This window comes from Delphinapterus leucas, chromosome 6 (genome assembly GCF_059928025.1).
Source record: "Delphinapterus leucas isolate spDelLeu-1000000601 "Yukka" chromosome 6, BTC_Dleu_Yukka2, whole genome shotgun sequence".
Lineage (NCBI taxonomy): Eukaryota > Metazoa > Chordata > Mammalia > Artiodactyla > Monodontidae > Delphinapterus > Delphinapterus leucas.
In genome coordinates, this window is record NC_143134.1 from 31,586,069 (window position 1) to 31,606,774 (window position 20,706).

At 37.8% G+C, this 20,706-nt stretch overlaps 1 protein-coding gene across 5 annotated transcripts in view; it reads right to left on the reverse strand.

Annotated features, from left to right (window-relative positions):
- LOC111167648 (uncharacterized) overlaps positions 1-20,397 on the reverse strand; it is a 44,872-nt gene extending 24,475 nt beyond the window's left edge. The window contains exons 1-6 of one of the 5 annotated variants that reach the window (XM_022560697.2): positions 20,256-20,396; positions 18,435-18,478; positions 17,579-17,637; positions 11,946-12,072; positions 11,592-11,687; positions 1-4,574 (exon numbers count right to left, since the gene is read on the reverse strand). The exon at positions 1-4,574 is cut by the window's left edge and continues 24,475 nt beyond it. In XM_022560697.2, the coding sequence (XP_022416405.1) occupies positions 2,236-4,574; positions 11,592-11,687; positions 11,946-12,072; positions 17,579-17,593 (2,577 nt within the window). In that variant the 5' untranslated portion in view covers positions 17,594-17,637; positions 18,435-18,478; positions 20,256-20,396 and the 3' untranslated portion in view covers positions 1-2,235. The other 4 variants (XM_022560695.2, XM_089912937.1, XM_022560696.3 and 1 more) reach the window with 4 other exon arrangements.
- Positions 20,398-20,706: the final 309 nt, after the last annotated feature.

The following is a 20,706-nucleotide window of genomic DNA, read 5'->3' on the forward strand; positions in this document are numbered from 1 at the left end:
TGTTACTGGGTTATGACAAATGTACCAGAGTAATATAAAATGTTAATAATGGGAATTGGGTGAGCAGTATATAGGAACTATCCCTGTAACTTTTCTTTATATCTAGAACTATTTGAAGTTAATTTTAAATTTCTTAAAAAATGCTCCAGGTTAATTTTTTTGTCTATAATTTTCTGAAAAAATCAAGCATGTAGAAAGATATGCTTTTTGACTATTATTTCCCTTTTTGGCATTGTGAAATAAGCTAAAGTTGCATCAAGGTGTCAGAGACTGAGGAGGGGCAAACATATTCTCTTAGTGGCTAGACCTCTCCTGCCACCACGAGTGCTGGTCCAATCTCTTGTGTGCTAGCCCTGGTGGTATGATACAGCACTCATCCAATGGTGGACTCTTGATCCTGGATCTTTTCTTTGACAATGATGCCACTAAGTTAAGTGATAGCAACGCAGTGTCAAAGAAATGTCTATTATCCAATTAATGCTAAAGATATACCATCATTTTCCCTCACAAAGTATTAACATATATGGAATAGAAAATTCAGGGAATAAACTTATTGTCCTCATGCTCAATCTACCAGATAATATTTGCAGAAAGCAACATGCTCATGGTAGAAATTCTTAGTGGTTCAGGTTTTAAAATGAGGATTTCATTTACTTTCTTTTCTGTGCTGACCAAACCATGCAGCTTGAAATGACAGCAGATTGATCAAATATTTTCTTGGCCAAGACTATAGCACATATAATATATTGTTTCCCCAAAAGTGAGTCTGCTTTTCAATACCAGTGCAGTGCATATGACATGGAAGTAGTCCCTATTCTCATTCCAATTCCAAAAATATCAATGGTTTGCAATGCTGCAGTGTGAGCAAGCATCTTGAGATTGGAAAAGCACCCTAGACAGGATGCTCAGGCTACATGCATATAAGAGGACTTGCTTTATAATTACAAAATGAACCACAAGAGTGGCATAAAATGTAGGCCCCCAAACCTTTTAAGAATCAACACCCACCCCTCCCCCTAAACACACAAGAATGCTTGAGAAATCTGATGGATGTCCCAGAAAAACAAGGCCAGACTAATATTCAGACATAGCAGGCAGGCTATATTAGATACATATATATGGCATCAAGCTTTTAGAGCAAAAGACAGAAGGACATAGACTGTCACTCAAAAAAAGGAAAGGGACAGGCCCAGAGCAGGTTTGGCTACTGCCTTCTACTAGAACTCACCAGCAATAATGAATCCTCTGTTACACAGACTCATACAGATGTACCACATAGCTCGGAGACTAGTCAAATATTTATTGGTGTTGTCCACAGAATTCAAGTTATCCCTCCATCTCAAAAACTTCACATTCCATAATGAGTTTGTGTACAGGAAAATATATTCTTACATAGTTTCTATAAAACTTGATATTACATATAAAACACAAATTTTGGTACATCAGTTCTGAGAATTTTATTTTCAATTCTGAAACTCATATATTCCCTCAGAAAAAATTTATCTGAAGCAAACTCAGTAATTGTTAAAAAATGTCATTTATCAAAATATAAGATTTTAGTCTAATCTTAACTATTTGATGTTTAAAGAAGTTTACTCTGCAGAAAAGACTTTTGTGTTTTTCCCTGAGATTTCTGATTTTTATTGAAGCCTTCTGATCATTTAGGATATTGACAGAAGTTTTCTTCCCCATGAAAAATCTCTGATACAAACCTACAGGTTAAATTCTTAAAGGTCTTCTGACATTTATTATATTCATTGGTTTCATCCAACTCAACAGACAGTTGGCTAAGCTATATGCATTTAAACAACAGGCCAAAATATTTAAGAGCTCAACAGAATAAAAACTTAATTCTGGCTTAAAAAAACAACAAAAAAACCCCAAAAAACAATTGGTGAAGATCTGTCAGTGGAGAATTGTTTCACTCAGTTATTGACTCTAGCTTCTTTCACCTTGTGCTCTGCCATATTTAATACACAGCACCCAAGTCTGCCATGGAAATCTCTCAATTCCAGTATAACACAGGATAGGAAGAATGTAAGGTGACTTATTAAGGCCATTTATTACTTAAATGTAATAGCATCATACTCCATGACCAGCCCCACCCAGACGAAGGAAAAATTGGGAAACTAAGACAAGCTATGTGCTCAGTGGAAAAGGAAACAGTTAAGGAAAATAATTTGCCAGTCTATGTGATTTGAGCTTTTCTACTGTGTTAATAAGGTGTAACTTCCCTTAGCACATCCCAAATTCATTACATGCAAGGGTTTTCTCTCTGGAGTGCATTCTGGTGTGATGTACTCTAAGAGCTGCCTTACGGACAAAGGTTTTTCCACATTCATAACATTTGTAGGGTCTCTCACCTGTGTGAATTCTCAGGTGTACTCCAAGAGTTGAATTTTGGGCAAAAGCTTTCCCACATTCATTACACTCATAGGGTTTCTCTCCTGTGTGAATTCTCTGATGTGCACTAAGGTGTGACTTCTGAGAGAAAGTTTTCCCACATTCATTACATTTGTAGGATTTTACACCTGTGTGAATTCTCTGATGTACTCTGAGGGTTGAATTATGGGCAAAAGGTTTCCCACATATGATACATTCGTAAGGTTTCTCCCCTGTGTGAATTCTCTGATGTGCACTAACATACGACTTCTGGGAGAAAGTTTTCCCACATTCATTACATTCATAGGGTTTCTCCCCTGTGCGAGTCCTCAGATGTGCTCTGAGGTGTGATGTCTTGGAGAAAGTTTTCCCACATTCACTACATTCATAGGGTTTCTCCCCTTTGTGAATTCTCTGATGTGCCCTGAGGGCTGAATTATCTGCAAAAGTTTTCCCACATTCCTTACATTCATAAGGTTTCTCCCCTGTGTGAGTTCTCTGATGTGCATAGAGGTGTGTCCTCTGGGAGAAAGTTTTCCCACATTCATTACATTCATAGGGTTTTTCTCCTGTGTGAATTCTTTGATGGACAATGAGGGCTGCCTTATAGACAAAAGTTTTCCCACATTCATTACATTCATAAGGTTTTTCCCCTTTGTGAATTCTCTCATGTCCACTGAGGTATGATTTCTGGGAGAAGGTTTTCCCACATTCACTACATCCATAGGGTTTCTCACCTGTGTGAATCCTCTGATGTGTACTAAGACGTGTCTTCTGGGAAAAAGTTTTCCCACATTCATTACATTTGTAGAGTTTCACCCCAGTGTGAATTTTCTGATGTGCTCTGAGGGTGGAATTATGGGCAAAAGTTTTCTCACAGTCATTACACTCATATGGTTTCTCACCTGTGTGAATTCTCTGATGTGCTCTGCAGGCTGAATTATGGGCAAAAGACCTCTCACAGTCATTAGAATTGAAGGGTTTCTCCTCTGTGTGAATTCTCTGATGTGCTCTGAGGGTTGAATTATCAGCGACAGTTTTCCCACATTCATTACAGTCATACAGATTGACTCCCATATGAGTTCCAGGATAATGAATAGGATGTGAATATGAACAAAAGGATTTCCCACATTCCTCACATTCATAAGGTTTCTCCCCTGGGTGGGTCCTCTGATGCTGAATGAGGTGTGCTTTCTGGTAAAATGATTTCCTGCATTCACTAAGTTCAAATGACTTCTCTCCTGTGTCACACTGCTGATGTACACTGAGGGCTGAGTTCTGATGGGAGGATTTCTCATATTTATCACATTGATAGAATTTCTCTTCTTTGTGAATTCTCTGATGTACTGTAAAGTCTAACTTCCGGTAGAAGGTGTTTGTAAATCCATTATAAACACAGAATGTATCTCTAGTTTGTGTCTTCTGATGTACTATACGGCCTGAGCTCTGGCTCAAGTTTTCTTCACACTTACTGCTTTCAAAGGCACCTTGTCCTGTAACAGTTCTCTGAGGCTGAGTGAGGGGTGAATTCCTACTGAAGTTATTCCCACTTTCATTACATTCATAGTGTGCCAAAGCCATGTGAACCTCATTGTATTCACAGGATTTACCACATTCATTAAGATCAAAGCATTTCTTCCTTGTGCCAGTTCTCATGTGGTTAAAAAGAGCTGCTTTATCACAATTTCCCCTAAATTCATTATCCTTACAGGATTCCTCTCCTTTTACTGAACTCTTAGCTGTAACACAGATGGTCTTATCATGTAAAACTTTTCCATATTCATCACATTCAAAAGATTGCTCCAGAGTTTGAAATTTATGAAGATCTTTCACATAACTGAGAGCTTTCATATTTTCATTATATTTGTAACACTGCTCTCCAGTATGAGTTTTCTCACGCTGAATATCCAGCTGCAACTTCTCACATACATTTATGTAGTCAGTCTTGTTTCGTGAATAATTCCTATCACTAAGAATTAATTCAGAAACAACCGGCAAATTCATTCTACATGAGTCACGTTTAGAGGGCATTTTTCCTGAAAAATCTGGAGTTATACTAAGATAAAATGGTTTCTCTAAAGCTTTCTGCTCTTCTTTACTCAATATTTTGTTATCAGTGAATACTACTTGCCACAGAGGTTTCTCTTGTTTTTCCTGGTTCTCCTCAATATGGACATCAACTCTGTAACATCCTAAAATGAGAAAAATTGAAAACATCTTATGAACCCTACATTTCTTATGGAGAGAAGCTTAAGGTCATATGTTTTGTTATTTATTGTATCTATTGTTTCTAGTCATATTTCCAAAGATTAATAATTCACACACAGAGAAAGACAGACACATACACTCAATCTCTCCTCATCCATGTTATTAAAAAAAAAAAAAAAAAAAAGATATTATTTCCAGTGCTGGCCGAGATGGAGAAGCCTCATTTTTCCAAGGTCCACCCTCTTACAATTAAAATTTCCTGGACAAAAAAAAACATACAAACAAACAAATGAAGATGCTACAAAATGGAACAGAGGTGAACTTTAGAAATGACATGGCAAAGAATTCCAAGGCTTTTCTTTCTGCTTCCGATATATCTTATATGGGGTACTGTTGTGCTGGAGGAGCCTAAAAAACAAAGTCAACAATAGGGGGAGATAATAAGAGCTTCAAGAAAAATCTGTTCCTTCTCAGTCAAACATTTGAGAAAAAGGTGGTCCCACAGAACAGAAAACTTTTTGACAATATTCACCCTACTCAAGCCAAAAAGAAAAAGGAACACTCTTCCCTATGGTTCTGCTACAGATATAAAGGATTCGTACACTCTTCCAAAATTTTCCTCTATGAGCCAAACCAACAGCTCACAAGAAAGATCATGAATTCTGAGAAAGTTCAATTCATGGGACACTCTATGAGATGGTAACAGCAGCCACCACCAAAATTCTGCCTGGAACCATATTCCTACTGACTCTATGGACTCTGCAAAGTCAAGAGTAACAAATCTGTTGTTTTAGGGCACTGGTAGCAACTCATAGCAGGTACACGAAGGAGAGAAGGAAAATAAAGAACAGAAACAAGAAAAGAAGCAGGAATATATGGTAGGCCCAATATTACAGCTAGAAAAGATGAAGTAGGACTTGTAAAAATTACACCCTCAAACTCAAGAATACAGCATAGTTAAAAACAGGTGAATTCACATTATTCTCAAATGTTTATGAAGCATTCATGAAGATAGACCATATTCTGGACTGTAAGACAAATATTCACAAATATAAAAGAAGTCACATAAAGTATAATCTCAAGCCATAGAGAAATCATCATACTAGAAATCAGTAACACAAAATTATCTGGAGAAATACAAAATATTTGTAAATTAATAAGCTTCTAATTAACCCATAGGTCAAAGAGGAAGTCTCACAGAAAATTAAAGTATTTTACATATATGAAAACAAAACTGTCAAAAACATATAGAAATTTGTGGGATGCAGCTAAAGTAGTACTCAGAAATAAATTTATAGCTTAAAATTTTTATATGAGAAAAGAAAGCCCTCCAACAATTACCTAAGCTTCTACTTTAAGAAACTAGACAAAGAGAAGGTGAATCTAAAGAAAGCAAAAGAAAAAATAATAAAGATTAGAGAAAACAATAAAATGGAAAACAACAGAGAAAAATCAATCAAACCAAAGCTTATTTATTTAAACATATTTTTTTAATGATAAAAACCAAAAGAAGAAAAAAGACATACATTATCAATATCAGAAAGAATGCAGAAGGGGATATAACTACCGACACAACAGACATTGAAGAGATAATAAAAGATTAAGAGAAACTCTATGCCTATAAATTTGACAACTTACATGAAATAGACAAACGTCTTGAAAAATAAAACAAAACAACTAAACTCACTCAAGAAAAATGAAATAACCCAAATAGATCAGTAATTAAGAAACTGAATATGTGGTCAAAAAAACATATACTTCCAAGAAACAGCTCTAGGATCAGACTGTTTTAACTAGTGAGTACCACCAAACATTTAAATAAGAAATAATACCAATTTTATATAGTCTCTTCTAGAAAATACAAGATGAGGGAATGTTTCCTAAATATTTTGAGGCCTGTACTATCCTCACAGCAAAACCAAACAAAATAATTCAAGAAAAGAAACCTAGTGACCAATATATCCCTAATGACATCAGTGCAAAAGTCCTGAAAAAAAAAAAGTAGACAAAAGAACAGCAATATATAAAAATAATAAATCAGGATCAAGTGACATTCATCCCAAGAATGCAAACTGTTAGCATGTTTTTTAAAAAACCAATCAATATAATCCATTACATTAATCATCTATGGAATTAAAACTACAAAATCATACAAATTCTGGCAAAAAAATTTCACAATATTCAAAATCCATTCATTAACCTAATAAAGGGAATCTATAAAAAGCCTGCAGCTAACATCATACTTAAGAGTGAGAGAGTGAACACTTTAACCCTAAGATTGGGAAAAAGACAAGGGTGTTTACTCTTAGCACTTCTACTCAAACAATGCAATAAGGCAAGAATAAAAATGAAGATACTGAGTAGGTCTACACAGAAAAATCACATGAAGCTCTTTAAAAAAGCTCCTTGAACTAATAAGTTTTGCAAGGGCAAAATATAAAGCCAATATACAAAATCCAATCACATACAAACAATGGTCAATTAAAATGTGAAACCAGGTAAATAACACGATTTACCATAGCACTAAAAAAACAAAGCCCCAAAAAACTTGGTATCTGTATGCTGCAAAAACAGTGATAAAAGAATTCAAAGAAATCCTAAATAAATCCTAAATAAATATGTTGTCTATCAATTGGAAGACTCTATATTGTTAAGATGCCATCTTCATTCTTCCTTAAAACTTTAAGCATCTTATATCTGTTATATATATATGTACTATATATATGCATACATATGTATGCATATGCATACATATGTATATATAAATATACATATTTAACTGTACTTAGTGGATGCAGTAGGAAAGAATACATTTACTCCATCTTTTCCCTGGTTAATGCTTTTCATATCTTATTAATGCCTTCCTTAAACAGAGTCATAAACATGTTTTCCTTATCATATAGAATATTTTTAGTTTTGCTTTGATAATCAGGTTTTTAAGCCACCTTAATGCAGTTTTTTGATTTGATCCATAAGGTTACCTTGGGATTCTTTCTCCACTTTTCTGTGGGGTAGTGCCACCTGTCAAAGACCAGCTGTATATAAAGTACATTTTTTTTCTTGAGCTTTCTCTTCTGTTTCACTAATTTATTAAACTATCCCACTCTCGGGCTCCATAATACTTAACTACCCTGAGATTTACATAAAGCCTTGATATCTGGAAGAGCAAGTCCTTCCCACATCACTCTTCATTATGAATGGGATTTAGTTTGATATTGCATTAAATCTTTACTAATATACCCCCACTTGAACTTATTCAGTTCTTCCTTTCCTTTGTCTTTGTTAGGGTTAGCTAAAGTTTAATCTATTTGATTTTTATTCTAAGAACCATTCTACAATTTCAGTTTTCCAGTTTAATATTTTTGGCTGCGTCGGTTTTTTGTTTTATTTTGCTTAGTTGTGGTATGCGGGATCTTCATTGTGGCATGTGGACTTTCATTGCAGCATGCGGGATATTTCGTTGCAGCATGCGGGGTCTTTGGTTGCAGCATGCGGGATCTTTGGTTGCAGCATGTGGGATCTTTCATTGTGGCATGCGGGTTCTCTCTCTAGTTGTGGCATGTGGGCTCCAGAGCACATGGGCTCTGTAGTTAGTGGCATTCAGGCTCTCTAGCTGAGGTGCGTGGCCTCAGTAGTTGTAGCGCCTGGGCTTAGTTGCCCCATGGCATGTGGGATCTTAGTTCCCCAACCAGGGATTGAACCTGTGTCCCCTGCATTGTAAAGCAGATTCTTTACCACTGGACCACCAGGGAAGTCCCCAGTTTATTAACTTTTAACTTCACTTTTAAGTTCTGTTTTCATTAGTATATTTTTGTTATTGTTTTTGCTTAATTTATTAACATAAATATGAGACTAAAAATTTACCTGTTAACTATTTAGCTATCTCATAAGGTTTCTAACATGTAACATTTATTACTATTTTATAAATGTCATGCAATTTTGCATTTGGTTTTCTTTTATGTACTATTATTTAAACAGATAATTTTTTAAATTTTCATGTCCAAATAATTTTTTTTTTACTCATTTTATCAATTTCTAGATTTATCAAACTATGTAGAGAAAATATTATCTGTGGTGATTTTAACTTGTTCGGTTTATTGGTATTTTCTTTTTAGACTAACTATATTTTCACTATCTTATGATTATATTCTATGGGAAGCTGAAAGACTTGTTATTTGATTTCAGCATACATATACACAAATGTTTCATTTTAATAAAATTATCATTTATATCTTCTATAGGCATACATTTTAATGTCCACAGTATCTTATTATTTAATGAGATATAATATCCTACTCCTAGTGAATTTTAAGTTCTTAGAACTCCATTATTTTGTGTTGGTTTTTTTTTTCTGCGGTACGCAGGCCTCTCACTGCTGTGGCCTCTCCCGCTGTGGAGCACAGGCTCTGGACATGCAGACTCAGTGGCCATGGCTCACGGGCCTAGCCGCTCCGTGGCATGTGGGATCCTCCTGGACCAGGGCACGAACCCGCGTCCCCCTCATCGGCAGGCGGACTCTCAACCACTGCACCACCAGGGAAGCCCCCTATTTTGTGTTTTATGATCACTAATATAGTATTCTTTGGTGCAGTCACTCCAATGCTTAAAGGTTTATTTTAACCTGTGCTCCTGAGCTAGAGGACTTTCTTTTAAGTTAATGTATTTATTGCCTAAATTCAAACTTGAATAATAGAATATGAAACTCTGAATTATTTTTATTGACTGAATAACTTTATCATTTTTTTATTACAATCTTTCTAAGATACTTATTTAGGGACAACTTTTTTAGCCAATCAGTATGATCCAATCATTTACATTTAGTGACTGGGAGATATTCTTCATCTAAATAATGTCAATCATTATGTTATGGCTATTTAAATGGCTTCATAATGGATAAAGAAGATGTGGTACATATATACAATGGAATATTACTCAGCCATAAAAGGAAATGAAATTGAGTTACCTATAGTGAGGTGGATGGACCTAAAGTCTGTCATACAGAGTGAAGTAAGTCAGAAAGAGAAAAACAAATACTGTATGCTAACACATATATATGGAATCTTAAAAAAAAAAAGTTCTAATGAACCTAGGGGCAGGACAGGAATAAAAACGCAGACATAGAGAATGGACTTGAGGACACGGGGAGGGGGAAGGGTAAGCTGGGATGAAGTGAGAGAGTAGCCTTGACATATATGCACTACCAAATGTAAAACAGATAGCTAGTGGGAAGCAGCTGCATCGCACAGGGATATCAACTCAGTGCTTTGTGACCACCTAGAGGGGTGGGATAGGGAGGGTGGGAGGGAGATGCAAGAGGGAGGGGATATGAGGATATATGTATACATATAACTGATTCACTTTGTTGTACAGCAGAAACTAACACAACATTGTAAAGAAAATATACTCCAATAAAGGTGTTAAAAAAAAATGGCTTCACAAACTTTCAATAAATAAACTTTCAATAAATACACTTAAGGTGATTTCATTTTTTTACTCCAGGAATTATTTTGAAATTATAACTTTTGAAATTCCTGGAATTGTTTATTAGTTTAGACAAAGGTCATTAAGCACATGAAAAGATGCTTGACAGAATTAGTGATCACGGAAATTGTTATGGACAATTTGTTCAATATGTTGAAGCCCTAACCCCAATGTAACTGTATTTGGAGATAAGGCCTTTAGGGAGGTAATTAAGGTTAAATGAGTTCATAAGGGTGGGGTCCTAATTCTACAGGACTGGTGTTCTTATAAGAAAAGGAAGAGACATCAGAGCTCTCTCTCTCTCCATGCATGCACAGAGGCAAGGCCATGTGAGGACACAGTGAGAAGGTCATCTGCAAGCCAGGAAGAGAGACCTCACAAAAAAAATCAACCCTATTGCCACCTTGATCTTGTACTTCCAGTCTCCAGAACAGTGAGAAATAAATTTCTTTTGTTTAAGCTATGGTATTTTGTCATGCCAGCCCAGCTGACTAATACAGAATTGCAAATCAAAACCTTAATAACATACCACTTCACATCCATTGGGATGGCTAGAACAAAAATAAGTGTTGGTGGAGATGTGGAGAAATTAGAGCCCTCGCATGCTATCATCAGGAATGAAAAATGGTGCAGCCACTTTAGAAAAGTCTGGCAGTTCTTCAGAGTTACCATATAACCCAGCAATTCTACTCCTAGGTATAAACTCAAGAGAAATAAAAACATATGCCCATGAAAACACTTGTTAATAAATGTTTATATCAGCATTACTCAATAATAGCAAAAAGGCAGGATCCCAAATGTCCACTGACTGATGAATGGACAAACAGATGTGGTATATCCTGACAATGTTATATTATTTTGCCATAAAAAGGATGAAGTACTGACACAAGCTACAACATGAACCTTGTAATGCTAAGTGAAAGAAGCCAATCACAAAATACCATATAATGTGTGATTCCATTTATATGAAATGTCCAGAATAAACAAATCTACAGACAGAAAGTAGATTAGTGGTTGCTAGGGCTGAAGGGGACAGGGAGAGAGGGAGGTCATAGCTGAAGGGTATAGGGTTTCCTTTTGAGGTGAAGAAAACTGACTGTGGTGATGGGTTTTTTTTTTCTTTTTTTTTTTTTTTGCGGTACGCGGGCCTCTCACTGTTGTGGCCTCTCCCGTTGCGGAGCACAGGCTCCGGATGCACAGGCTCAGCGGCCATGGCTCACTCCGCAGCATGTGGGATTTTCCTGGACCAGCGCACAAACCTGTGTCCCCTGCATCGGCAGGCGGACTCTCAAACACTGCGCCACCAGGGAAGCCCTGTGGTGATGTTTATACATATCTGTGAGTCTATTAAGAGCCAGTGAATTGTACACTTTAAATGGGTGGATTGTATGATATATACAATTGTATATTGAACTGTATCTTAGTAAAGCTGTTTAAAAGAAAATAAAATAAACTTTCAAAAGTGGTCCCTTCTAAAGTCTAACTACCCCAGGTACTTCCTTGTGTCAATGCTCACTCACCTGGATACTTCTGGTTTAGGAATTCTTCTTCTGAGGGCCAGGGCTCTTCACCGTGCTCCAACTTGAAGATCACCTGGGGTTTGATAATGCAGTACCCTGCAAATGTAACAACTAAAGCTATATATAGACCAGAACCATGGGCATTTCTGAAGGTGAAGCAAAATGAATGTGCTCATTTGAAGTTTTCAAAGGGAAAGTAATGACACACTGTTTCTGTTTCTGTAAAGGTCTCAGTTACCTTAAACTTCTTAATCAAAACCTGAACAACAATCTCTATAAATGGTTTATGTGTTTTGATAATTTAAAAAAAAAAGAAAATATTCCAGAGGGAGTCACATGGTAAGGTATGCTCACCCAATGAGACGAGGTGGCTGTAGTTCTCCAGCATCACATCTTTGTACAGGGTCCTCAGAGCAGGGCCTACATACTGCCATTCATCCTGGGTGAACTCCACAGTCACATCTTCGAATGACACTGATCCCTGTAACAACAAATTTTGTTCAAAAGTTCAAAATTAGTTGAAAATTATTATTTATCCTGTTTACTTTTAAGGCTTTAAACCAAATCATTATAAAGAATGCTTATTTTTGACCTAGTTTGTCTCTAACTTTGGAGTTACCCAATTTGTTAAAAAGATTTTAGCAATTCATTTTTAACTTAATTCATTTATATATATTTACGAATTACAGATTTTTTTAAGATTAAAAAAACTCAATATAAAGAGACCTCTTACAACTCTTCTTCTATATCCCAAGGGATTATACTGGGTATTCTAGATAATTCTAGAATGTCTATCTCTCTTTGGACATCATCACTGTAAATAATGGGAGACACGTTAGAGATATACATAAGTTGTAGAGATATTAGACATGATAGAATTTATGTATAAATAAATGTATAGAACTCATGAAGAGTGAAGAACAACGTACCAAGGATGGGTGTGAAAGAACACTATCAACACTGAAGTAACAGATATAGGAACAGGGATATAATCAGACAGCAGAAACAGCAACCAATCTGATAACTACTTTCTTGTGTAGCTACCCATCTAGCAGTATGAGCAGCTTCCTTAATGCTGGTTCCAAACACTGATATTTGGGAAATAAAGGGAAAGAAATGTGTTAGAAGTTTTAGTGAGATAGATCTGTTCATGTTGCTACTAAAGGGTCTGTGAAACATAAAGCTGGAACAGTCCCTTAAGCGAGTATACACATAGTTTTAGAACACAGAAGGGAGGTCAAGGATGAAGACAAGCTTTAAGGAACTACTAGCAATTTAGGTGGTAATTGAAGTTATCCAAGGCAATCAGACAACAACTTGAGCACATACAGATTGAGGAAAGAAAAGTATCAAAAAACAGCGTTTGAGAAACCATGAATATTAAAGAGGCTGGCAGAAAAAGTAGAGGTCACAAAGCCAGAGGAGAAGTTTTCTGGAAAGTAATTATGAGAGAACAGAGTCTTAGAAACTGAGAAAAGGGAAAGTTTCCACAGCAAAAGACTTCAAAGAGGCTGGCAGAAGGGGGAAATAGTAAGTAGCTAATTCAATGGGTATGAAGTTTCAGTTATACAAAATCATTAAGTTCTAGAGATCTGCTGTACAACGTTGTGCCTATAGTTAACAATACTGTATTGTACATGTAAAGTGTATTAAAAGGGTTGATCTCAGGCTTCCCTGGTGGTGCAGTGGTTGAGAGTCTGCCTGCTGATGCAGGGGACACGGGTTCGTGTCCCGGTCCGGGAGGATCCCACATGCTGCGGGGCGGCTGGGCCTGTGGGCCATGGCCGCTGAGCCTGCGTGTCCGGAGCGTGTGCTCCACAACGGGAGAGGCTGCGGCAGTGAGAGGCCCGCATATCGCAAAAAAAAGTGTCGATCTCATGTTAAGTGTTCTTATCACAATTAAAAATAGGAAGAGGGCTTCCCTGGTGGCGCAGTGGTTGAGAGTCCGCCTGCCGATGCAGGGGACACGGGTTTGTGCCCCGGTCCGGGAGGATCCCACATGCTGCGGAGCGGCTAGGCCCGTGAGCCATGGCCGCTGACCCTGCGCGTCCGGAGCCTGTGCTCCACAGCGGGAGAGGCCACAGCAGTGAGGGGCCCGCGTACCGCAAAAAAAAAAAAAAGGAAGAAACAGAACTAGATTAAGAGGTAAAAGGACAGAAATAGCCTTTCCCCAGTGTTATTTATGCAATTATTTGTTCATTCATGTCTTCAGTGTTACTTAGTAGTTACCTCCTGTGTGAAGCTCAGTGTTAGCAGTTGGTAACTATCAATAAAATAAATGAATAAAAGAACAGAAACACTTCTCATAAATTTTTTTTAATCTAAAAGAAAAATAAAGACAAGTTAACTGTATTTCCCAAAATGAAAAAAATTAATGAGAAAAGTGTCACTGTCTTCATTTTTGCCAATCTCTTTAATATCTGAGGGAGGGAGAGAGGGAGGGAGGGAGAGACATCTTTCGCTCCCTCCATCACTCTCTCCCTCTCTCCCTCTCCCTCCCTCTCCCTCTCCCTCCATCTCTCCCTCTTCCTCTCTCCCTCTGCCTTATCTCTGCCTCTCTGCCTCGAAGACGAATTAAAAAATAAAACTCAGCTGAATTAAAAAAAATAAGCTAACAAGTGACATAAGTGAAAATGATGAAGTGGGATCCAAGAAAATTTTCTCCTCCATAAAAGCAATGAAAAAAATGGCAAAAATTGTAGAAGTTAATAAAGGCAATCTACGGATCATTTATACAAAGGGAAAAAAAGGCTGAAGCACACTAAGAAAGTGATATTGTGTCCTTCTAACTTACCCTGTTTCCATTCCTCTCTCGCCACCTCTGAAGTAGTTTAAGAACCAACAGTCTGCAATCACAGTTAAAATTAGCAGCCTGGCAACCACAGGAGCAGAAGTGGGTTGGAGTTCTGTCAAAGCCTCACTCCAAGAAAACTCATTACTTGCTTCTGTTTGGAGGTTCCCTGAAAGACCTCACTTGCAAGTATGTCTTTATTTGAGCTAACTCAGAGCTCACATAGTATGAAAAGTCTTATCTCAGAGGCATTTGTCAAAAACATTTAAAGGCATTTGTTTAACTTAGTGGCTACCTGAGGCAGTGTTTAACAGTTGGGGCAACCAATGGCCTAATCAAAAAGCTTAAAAGGAAAAGCTAAGGAATGAGATGTCTATAAAGGTTCTGAAAAACTCCCATATATTCCTGAGAATCTAAAAGGGCACATACATGCACAGAACTGTGCATATGCCCAGGGCTATGAGCATGCTCCAGAAAGATGTGAGAAGGCCCTAAGCTCTCACCTCTAGGTAATCTTGAGGTTTGGTGTAAGAAGGAAGTGAAGGCTGATACAGAGTTGTAAACTGCCTGTCTGACTGTTGAAAGAATGCCCCAACATGCACAGAGCCCCTTAGCAAAAACTGGGAGACCTCCTGGTTCCAGGCATTTAAGGAATTTCTATAGAGACTTCAACAGCCACAGATGACAAGAAATACAGGCTGTACATAATTAGCTCACAAAAGTCACTAAGCAAATACATTTCAACAATGACCACAATGGAGGGGAGAAACTCAGATTCCTGAGGTTGCTATTTTATTTAAAATGTCCAATTATCAATACAATAAGAAAGTAAGACACATATGCAGGAAAAAGTGTAATCAATAGAAACTGCTCCTGAGGAAGATGTTAGACTTACTAGGCAATGACTTTAAATTAGCTATTTTAAATATGGCCAAAGACCTAGTAAAGGAAATAATGTCTAAGGACCAAAGGAAAAGTATGTGAACTATATTTCACTACTTAAAGAATATCAGTAAAGAAACAGAAATGATAAATAAAAAAGACTAAACCGAAGCTGAAGAGTTGAAAAGTATAAAAACTGAAACAAAACTTTCACTAGAAGGGTTCAACAGAAGATCTGAGCAGGTGAAAGTAAGTATGAACAAACTGGACAATATGCCTATTGAAATTCTACAATATGAGAAACAAAGATAAAATAATGACAAAAAATAAACTATGGGGTAGCATCAAGTTTACAAACATATGCATAATGAGAGTCCCAGACAGAGAGGAGAGAAAAAGTCTGAAAGAACACTTGAAAAAAATATTGACCAAGAAGTCTCCAAATCTGATGAAAAACAATAATCTACATATCCAAGACACTCAACAAACTCCAAGCAGTATAAACCTCGAGTAAGAGATCCACACCTGGACACAGGATAATCAAACTGTCAAAAAGACAAGAACTCAATATTGAAAAGCATTAAGAAAGAAGTGACTCATCATGTACAAGAGTAGTAAAAGCTGATTACTAATCAGAATCCATGGATGACAGAAGGCAGTGGTATGACATATTCAAAGTGCTGAAAGAAAAAGGTTGTCAACCAAGAATTCTACACCCAGCAAAAATGGAAAAATTAAAACTTTCCTAGATAAGAAAAACCAGAATTTGTCACAGACAAAACGGCCCTATAAGAAATAATACAGGAAGTCATTGAGCAAATCTGTAGAGACAGAAAGTAAGTTAGTGGTTGCTTGTGGCCTGGGGGTAAGGGGTGTAATGGGATTACAGGAGGGGGATAGTTGTATGTAGTGTATATACACTATAGTGTATACAGTTGCTTTTTAAGGTAATGGAAATGTCCTAAAACTGATTGTGATGTGTGCACACATCTGTGAGCATACTAAAAAAATGAGTTTTTTTATACTTTAAATAAGGGTGAATTGTATGGTATATGATTTGAATCTCAATTAAGCTGTTTTTTTAAAAAAATGAGAGAGGATGAAATCATTCTGAGACAAAAGAGAAGATTAAAGGGCCAAGCATGGAAATGGGATAAGCCATGTAAAAGGACATGGAAAACAAGATGACTCCATGAAGACATTAGCAGGGGAAGGAAAGAGCCAGTGGAGGGTGTCAGACACTAACAGAGAAACTTTCCAGAATGATAATGTGAGAAGTAGATGCAAGCACTACAGAGAAGTCCAAGGGAAATGATTAGACAAAACTCAATGGATTTGATTATAATCAAGTGTCTGGTCACTGGAGATCACAGGCAAGTGGTGAGAGGAACCAAGGCATCATGCAGAGAATTGAAGTGTGAATGGGAAGCGCTGAAACATTTGAAAGAGAACAGAATTTTAAACTGTCTGCTGAAAAAGCTGAATATCATGGGTACTTGAGATATTTATGGAGAGTAAATTTAAGAATATTCAGTTGATTCATCAGAAAAATGTCTAATTCAACCCATGTCTGAGTTTCTAAAAAAACAGTACTAACCGAGTCCTCATTTAGCTTTATGCCTTCTACTTTTATTGAAGAACATGTGAAGGCAACATTCTATCAATCCTAGGGTTATCACCAGGAAGCTGTTAACTAAGTCACCTATTTGAAGAATAACAAAGATATGTTTTTATCTTCGACTGTCTTTACTTTCTATGAGGAATCAGTTGGCTTTATCTTCCCACCAATGTGAACCTTTAAAGAAGTGTTGTCTATCTGACACTCTGACATGGCTACCAAAAACCTCAGAAATAAATTTGGAGCTCCAATTTGATAAATTTGTAATATCAGAGGATCTGCTTATATCCAATACCACCTTTGCTCTTTGCTTTGTTATGCATCTGTACAGCTGACTCTTGAACAACTCGGTGGTTAGGGGCACCTGCACTCTGCAGAGTTGAAAATCTGCATATAACTTATAGTCAGTCCTCTGTATACACAGTTTCTCCTTATCTGCGGTTCCACCTCCCTGGATTCAACCAACTACAGATCGTGTAGTACCATAGTTTATCGTTAAAAACAAAAAAAAACAATCCACATATAACTGGATCTGTGCAGTTCAAATCTGTGTTGTTCAAGGGTCAACTGTATTTCTACACGTTCCCTGAATACATCTGATTCATTTCTATTTCTACTTTTCCATGTTAATGTATAGACACTTAAACCCTTATAAAATCCAATGCAAAACAAACAGGTTATTAAAACTGAACTCACCTGAGCTATGTTCATTTTCTACTGCTTCTGGAAAAATGTAAAGAACTGTGAAGGTTCAGCTGGGGAAGAGGAAAAAGAAACAGGGTCATGAAAAACCTACTCTGCCTTACAACTCCTATATTCATCTGCCTAACAATCTCATAACACCAGCCGGAGAAAAGGCTTCCCCATGGGAGAATGTTCCTTTCAACATTCTTGAGAAGGGACATGAAAGACCATACAAAGGTAGCACCACCTGAACATGTGCATCTCTGATATGATTATGCTGGTCTTAACCTTGCATTTTCACTGAGTAAGGTAAACTGCTTTTTATCAATGAATTAACAATTTATATTCCCTTCTAATAATAAACAACAATAAAAACAACAACAACAAAAGTAAAACAACAGAGGATTGGTTAAACAAATTCAGGTACACCAGGGGTGACATCCTCTACCTTCATTAAAAATAATGTTGTCAGGCTTCCCTGGTGGCACAGTGGTTGAGAGTCTGCCTGCCGATGCAGGGGACACAGGTTCGTGCCCCGGTCCGGGAGGGTCCCACATGCTGCGGAACGGCTGGGCCCATGAGCCATGGCTGCTGAGCCTGCACGTCCGGAGCCTGTGCTCCACAACGGGAGAGGTCACAGCAGTAAGAGGCCCATGTACCGCAAAAAAAAAAATAATAATAATAATGTTGTCAAAAAACTACTCAGGCTGGATTGTTAATCAAGTTCTTGTTGAGTTTACAACTTGAGTTAGAGCTGAAATAAAGATGGAATGCTCTATGCAAGAAATATGTTTTTTAATGCTTTGTTCTAAAATAGTTACTATTTCTAAAAAAAAAGATATTTTGATAAGATGCTTATAGTACTTACCTGTGTAAGTAAATATCATTGTGCTTGGTTCTGCCCTGGTGACTCTACAAAAAACATTCATTTCAGTATTTTGGGGCTTCCAAAAGTGTCCAATATAGAAAACCTTCTTCTACTACCATTTTATTATTCTCTATGTTCAAATACATAGAAAAAATTCTCTATGTTAACGTCCATCACCAAATGTGGCATCTAATGCTCATGGTGTGAGAGCAGCTCAGAATCTGAAAAGAGTGAGGGGAAAATGAAGGAAATGGGGTGCTGTTTAGGATTTCATCAACTCTGGCTGCTTATACCTTCCCTGGACATCATGTCCTTACCAGCCATCCAGTAAAGTGCCTTTTCCTGTGTAGCTTGACAGTCACCCATACCTCTCAATCCCAGGTTACCACCTTCTGCAAGTTGGTCCACAAGTGTCCACTGTCACAGTCTGTGATGGCTTCTAGATGCAACAACATCATCAAGTCTGACTGACCAAATCTGACTCATGCTATACAAGGATCAAGAACTGCTTCTGGTGGAGCAACTCAGAACCCTCTCCTTTCTAGAACTTTTTGCCTCTGCTCTGAAGCTCTGTCAGAAGAGCTGTTCTTCCAAGTGGCATTTGTTCTTTCCTGCTTTAAAAGAGCTACTTTGCCCCAAAGGGGCCAGAGAAACAAATTCACTTTATTTGAAACCTTCACCTAACACTCAAAATCTCTTTGGGCATTCACTAGAAATGTACTATCTAGTATGGAGCCATTAGCTGCGTTCAACTACTACACCCGAAGTGTGGCTAGTGACACAAGTCTAAATAATAATTTGGATGTACTTAATTAAATACACCAGTAAAATTAACTTCACCTTTTTAATTTTTACTGCTACTACTGAAAAAAATTTAATTACATTTGGTTTGCATTATCTTTCTACTGGCCAGCACTGCGTTACATTATCAGACTATTCTTTTGAGAATGGAAACAGCTTTCACCTTTTTAATTTTTACTGCTACTACTGAAAAAAATTTAATTACATTTGGTTTGCATTATCTTTCTACTGGCCAGCACTGCGTTACATTATCAGACTATTCTTTTGAGAATGGAAACAGCCTGGACAGTTCAGTAAGGTTCAAGGGCCTCACTCTGAGAATCCACAAATCCCAGTATATATTTCCCACATGGCGACATTCTGTCTGCATTCACTTCACAATCATGTCCCTGGGAATTTGAGGACAGGCTGCCAGGAGCTACTCCGTAGGTTGCAATTCTGGGTCTGAGGCAGGGAGGATATCAGAAGGAGCAAGAGATAGGGAGTAAAATCTATTTGTATTTGCATCCTAACTCTCACCTACCAGCTTGTATCCTGGGCTATATCATTCCGCACACACTAAATTCCTTTCATTTTTAAAAAATGGAGTGTTTATAAAGACAAGTAGACTTGTTGTGAGGGTTAAACGAAATACCAGACAAAGGAAACAAAGTGTCTTATGATAACAGCTTACACAGTGATTATTACAATCACTTGACAAAATGTTTTGTAGATGACACCTTATTTAATTCTCAGAATAACTGCACAAGCTACTATTAGTAGCCTCCTGTTCATCGTGAACGTTATAAAGTTGCATTCTCCGCCCGCGCCTGGCCGGCACCAAACACCTCCTCTAGACAAGGACTCAGCCTCACCTGCACTCCTGGAGCAGGCAGGGCCGGACCTGCCCGGGCTAGCGGGCTGGGGGAGGGGCGGGCCCGCCTAGAGGTTCCCGGGACTTCCCGCTCCCGTCCCCCGCACACAAGCCTACCGGACCCAGCAGGACCCCAAGCCGCGCGGAACCGGACCCCGTGCTCTCACCTCCAGTGGGCAGCCTTGGCTTCAGCACCGACCCAAAGACGGGAAGATCTCGCTCCTTTTAGGCCGGAGAGGTCGTACGGCAGCAGGCGGGTCGGGACGTGCACATGCGCAGAGTGAGCTCTGAAAACCCATTCCCTGAGGCCTGAGATGTGGGCCCATAACATTCAAGACTACATTTCCCATAAGTCTTTGAGAGCGTAGGAAGTAATTTTTGAAGCATTTCCGCTTGGTTAGTAAACTGAAAGTCTTAATGTTTGGAGCTGATTCGTGGCGACTTTGCCTGAATTCGCAGTGGTATGAGTTAGACTTTAACTTTATGACATAACAACATATTGCAGTGTGGTGTTCCATCGGATCTTGGTTGGAAAAAAATAACAGTGCAATAGACAACAATTTGGGAAATATAAATATGGACTAGGTATAAGAAATATTAAGGAAAATTAACATTACT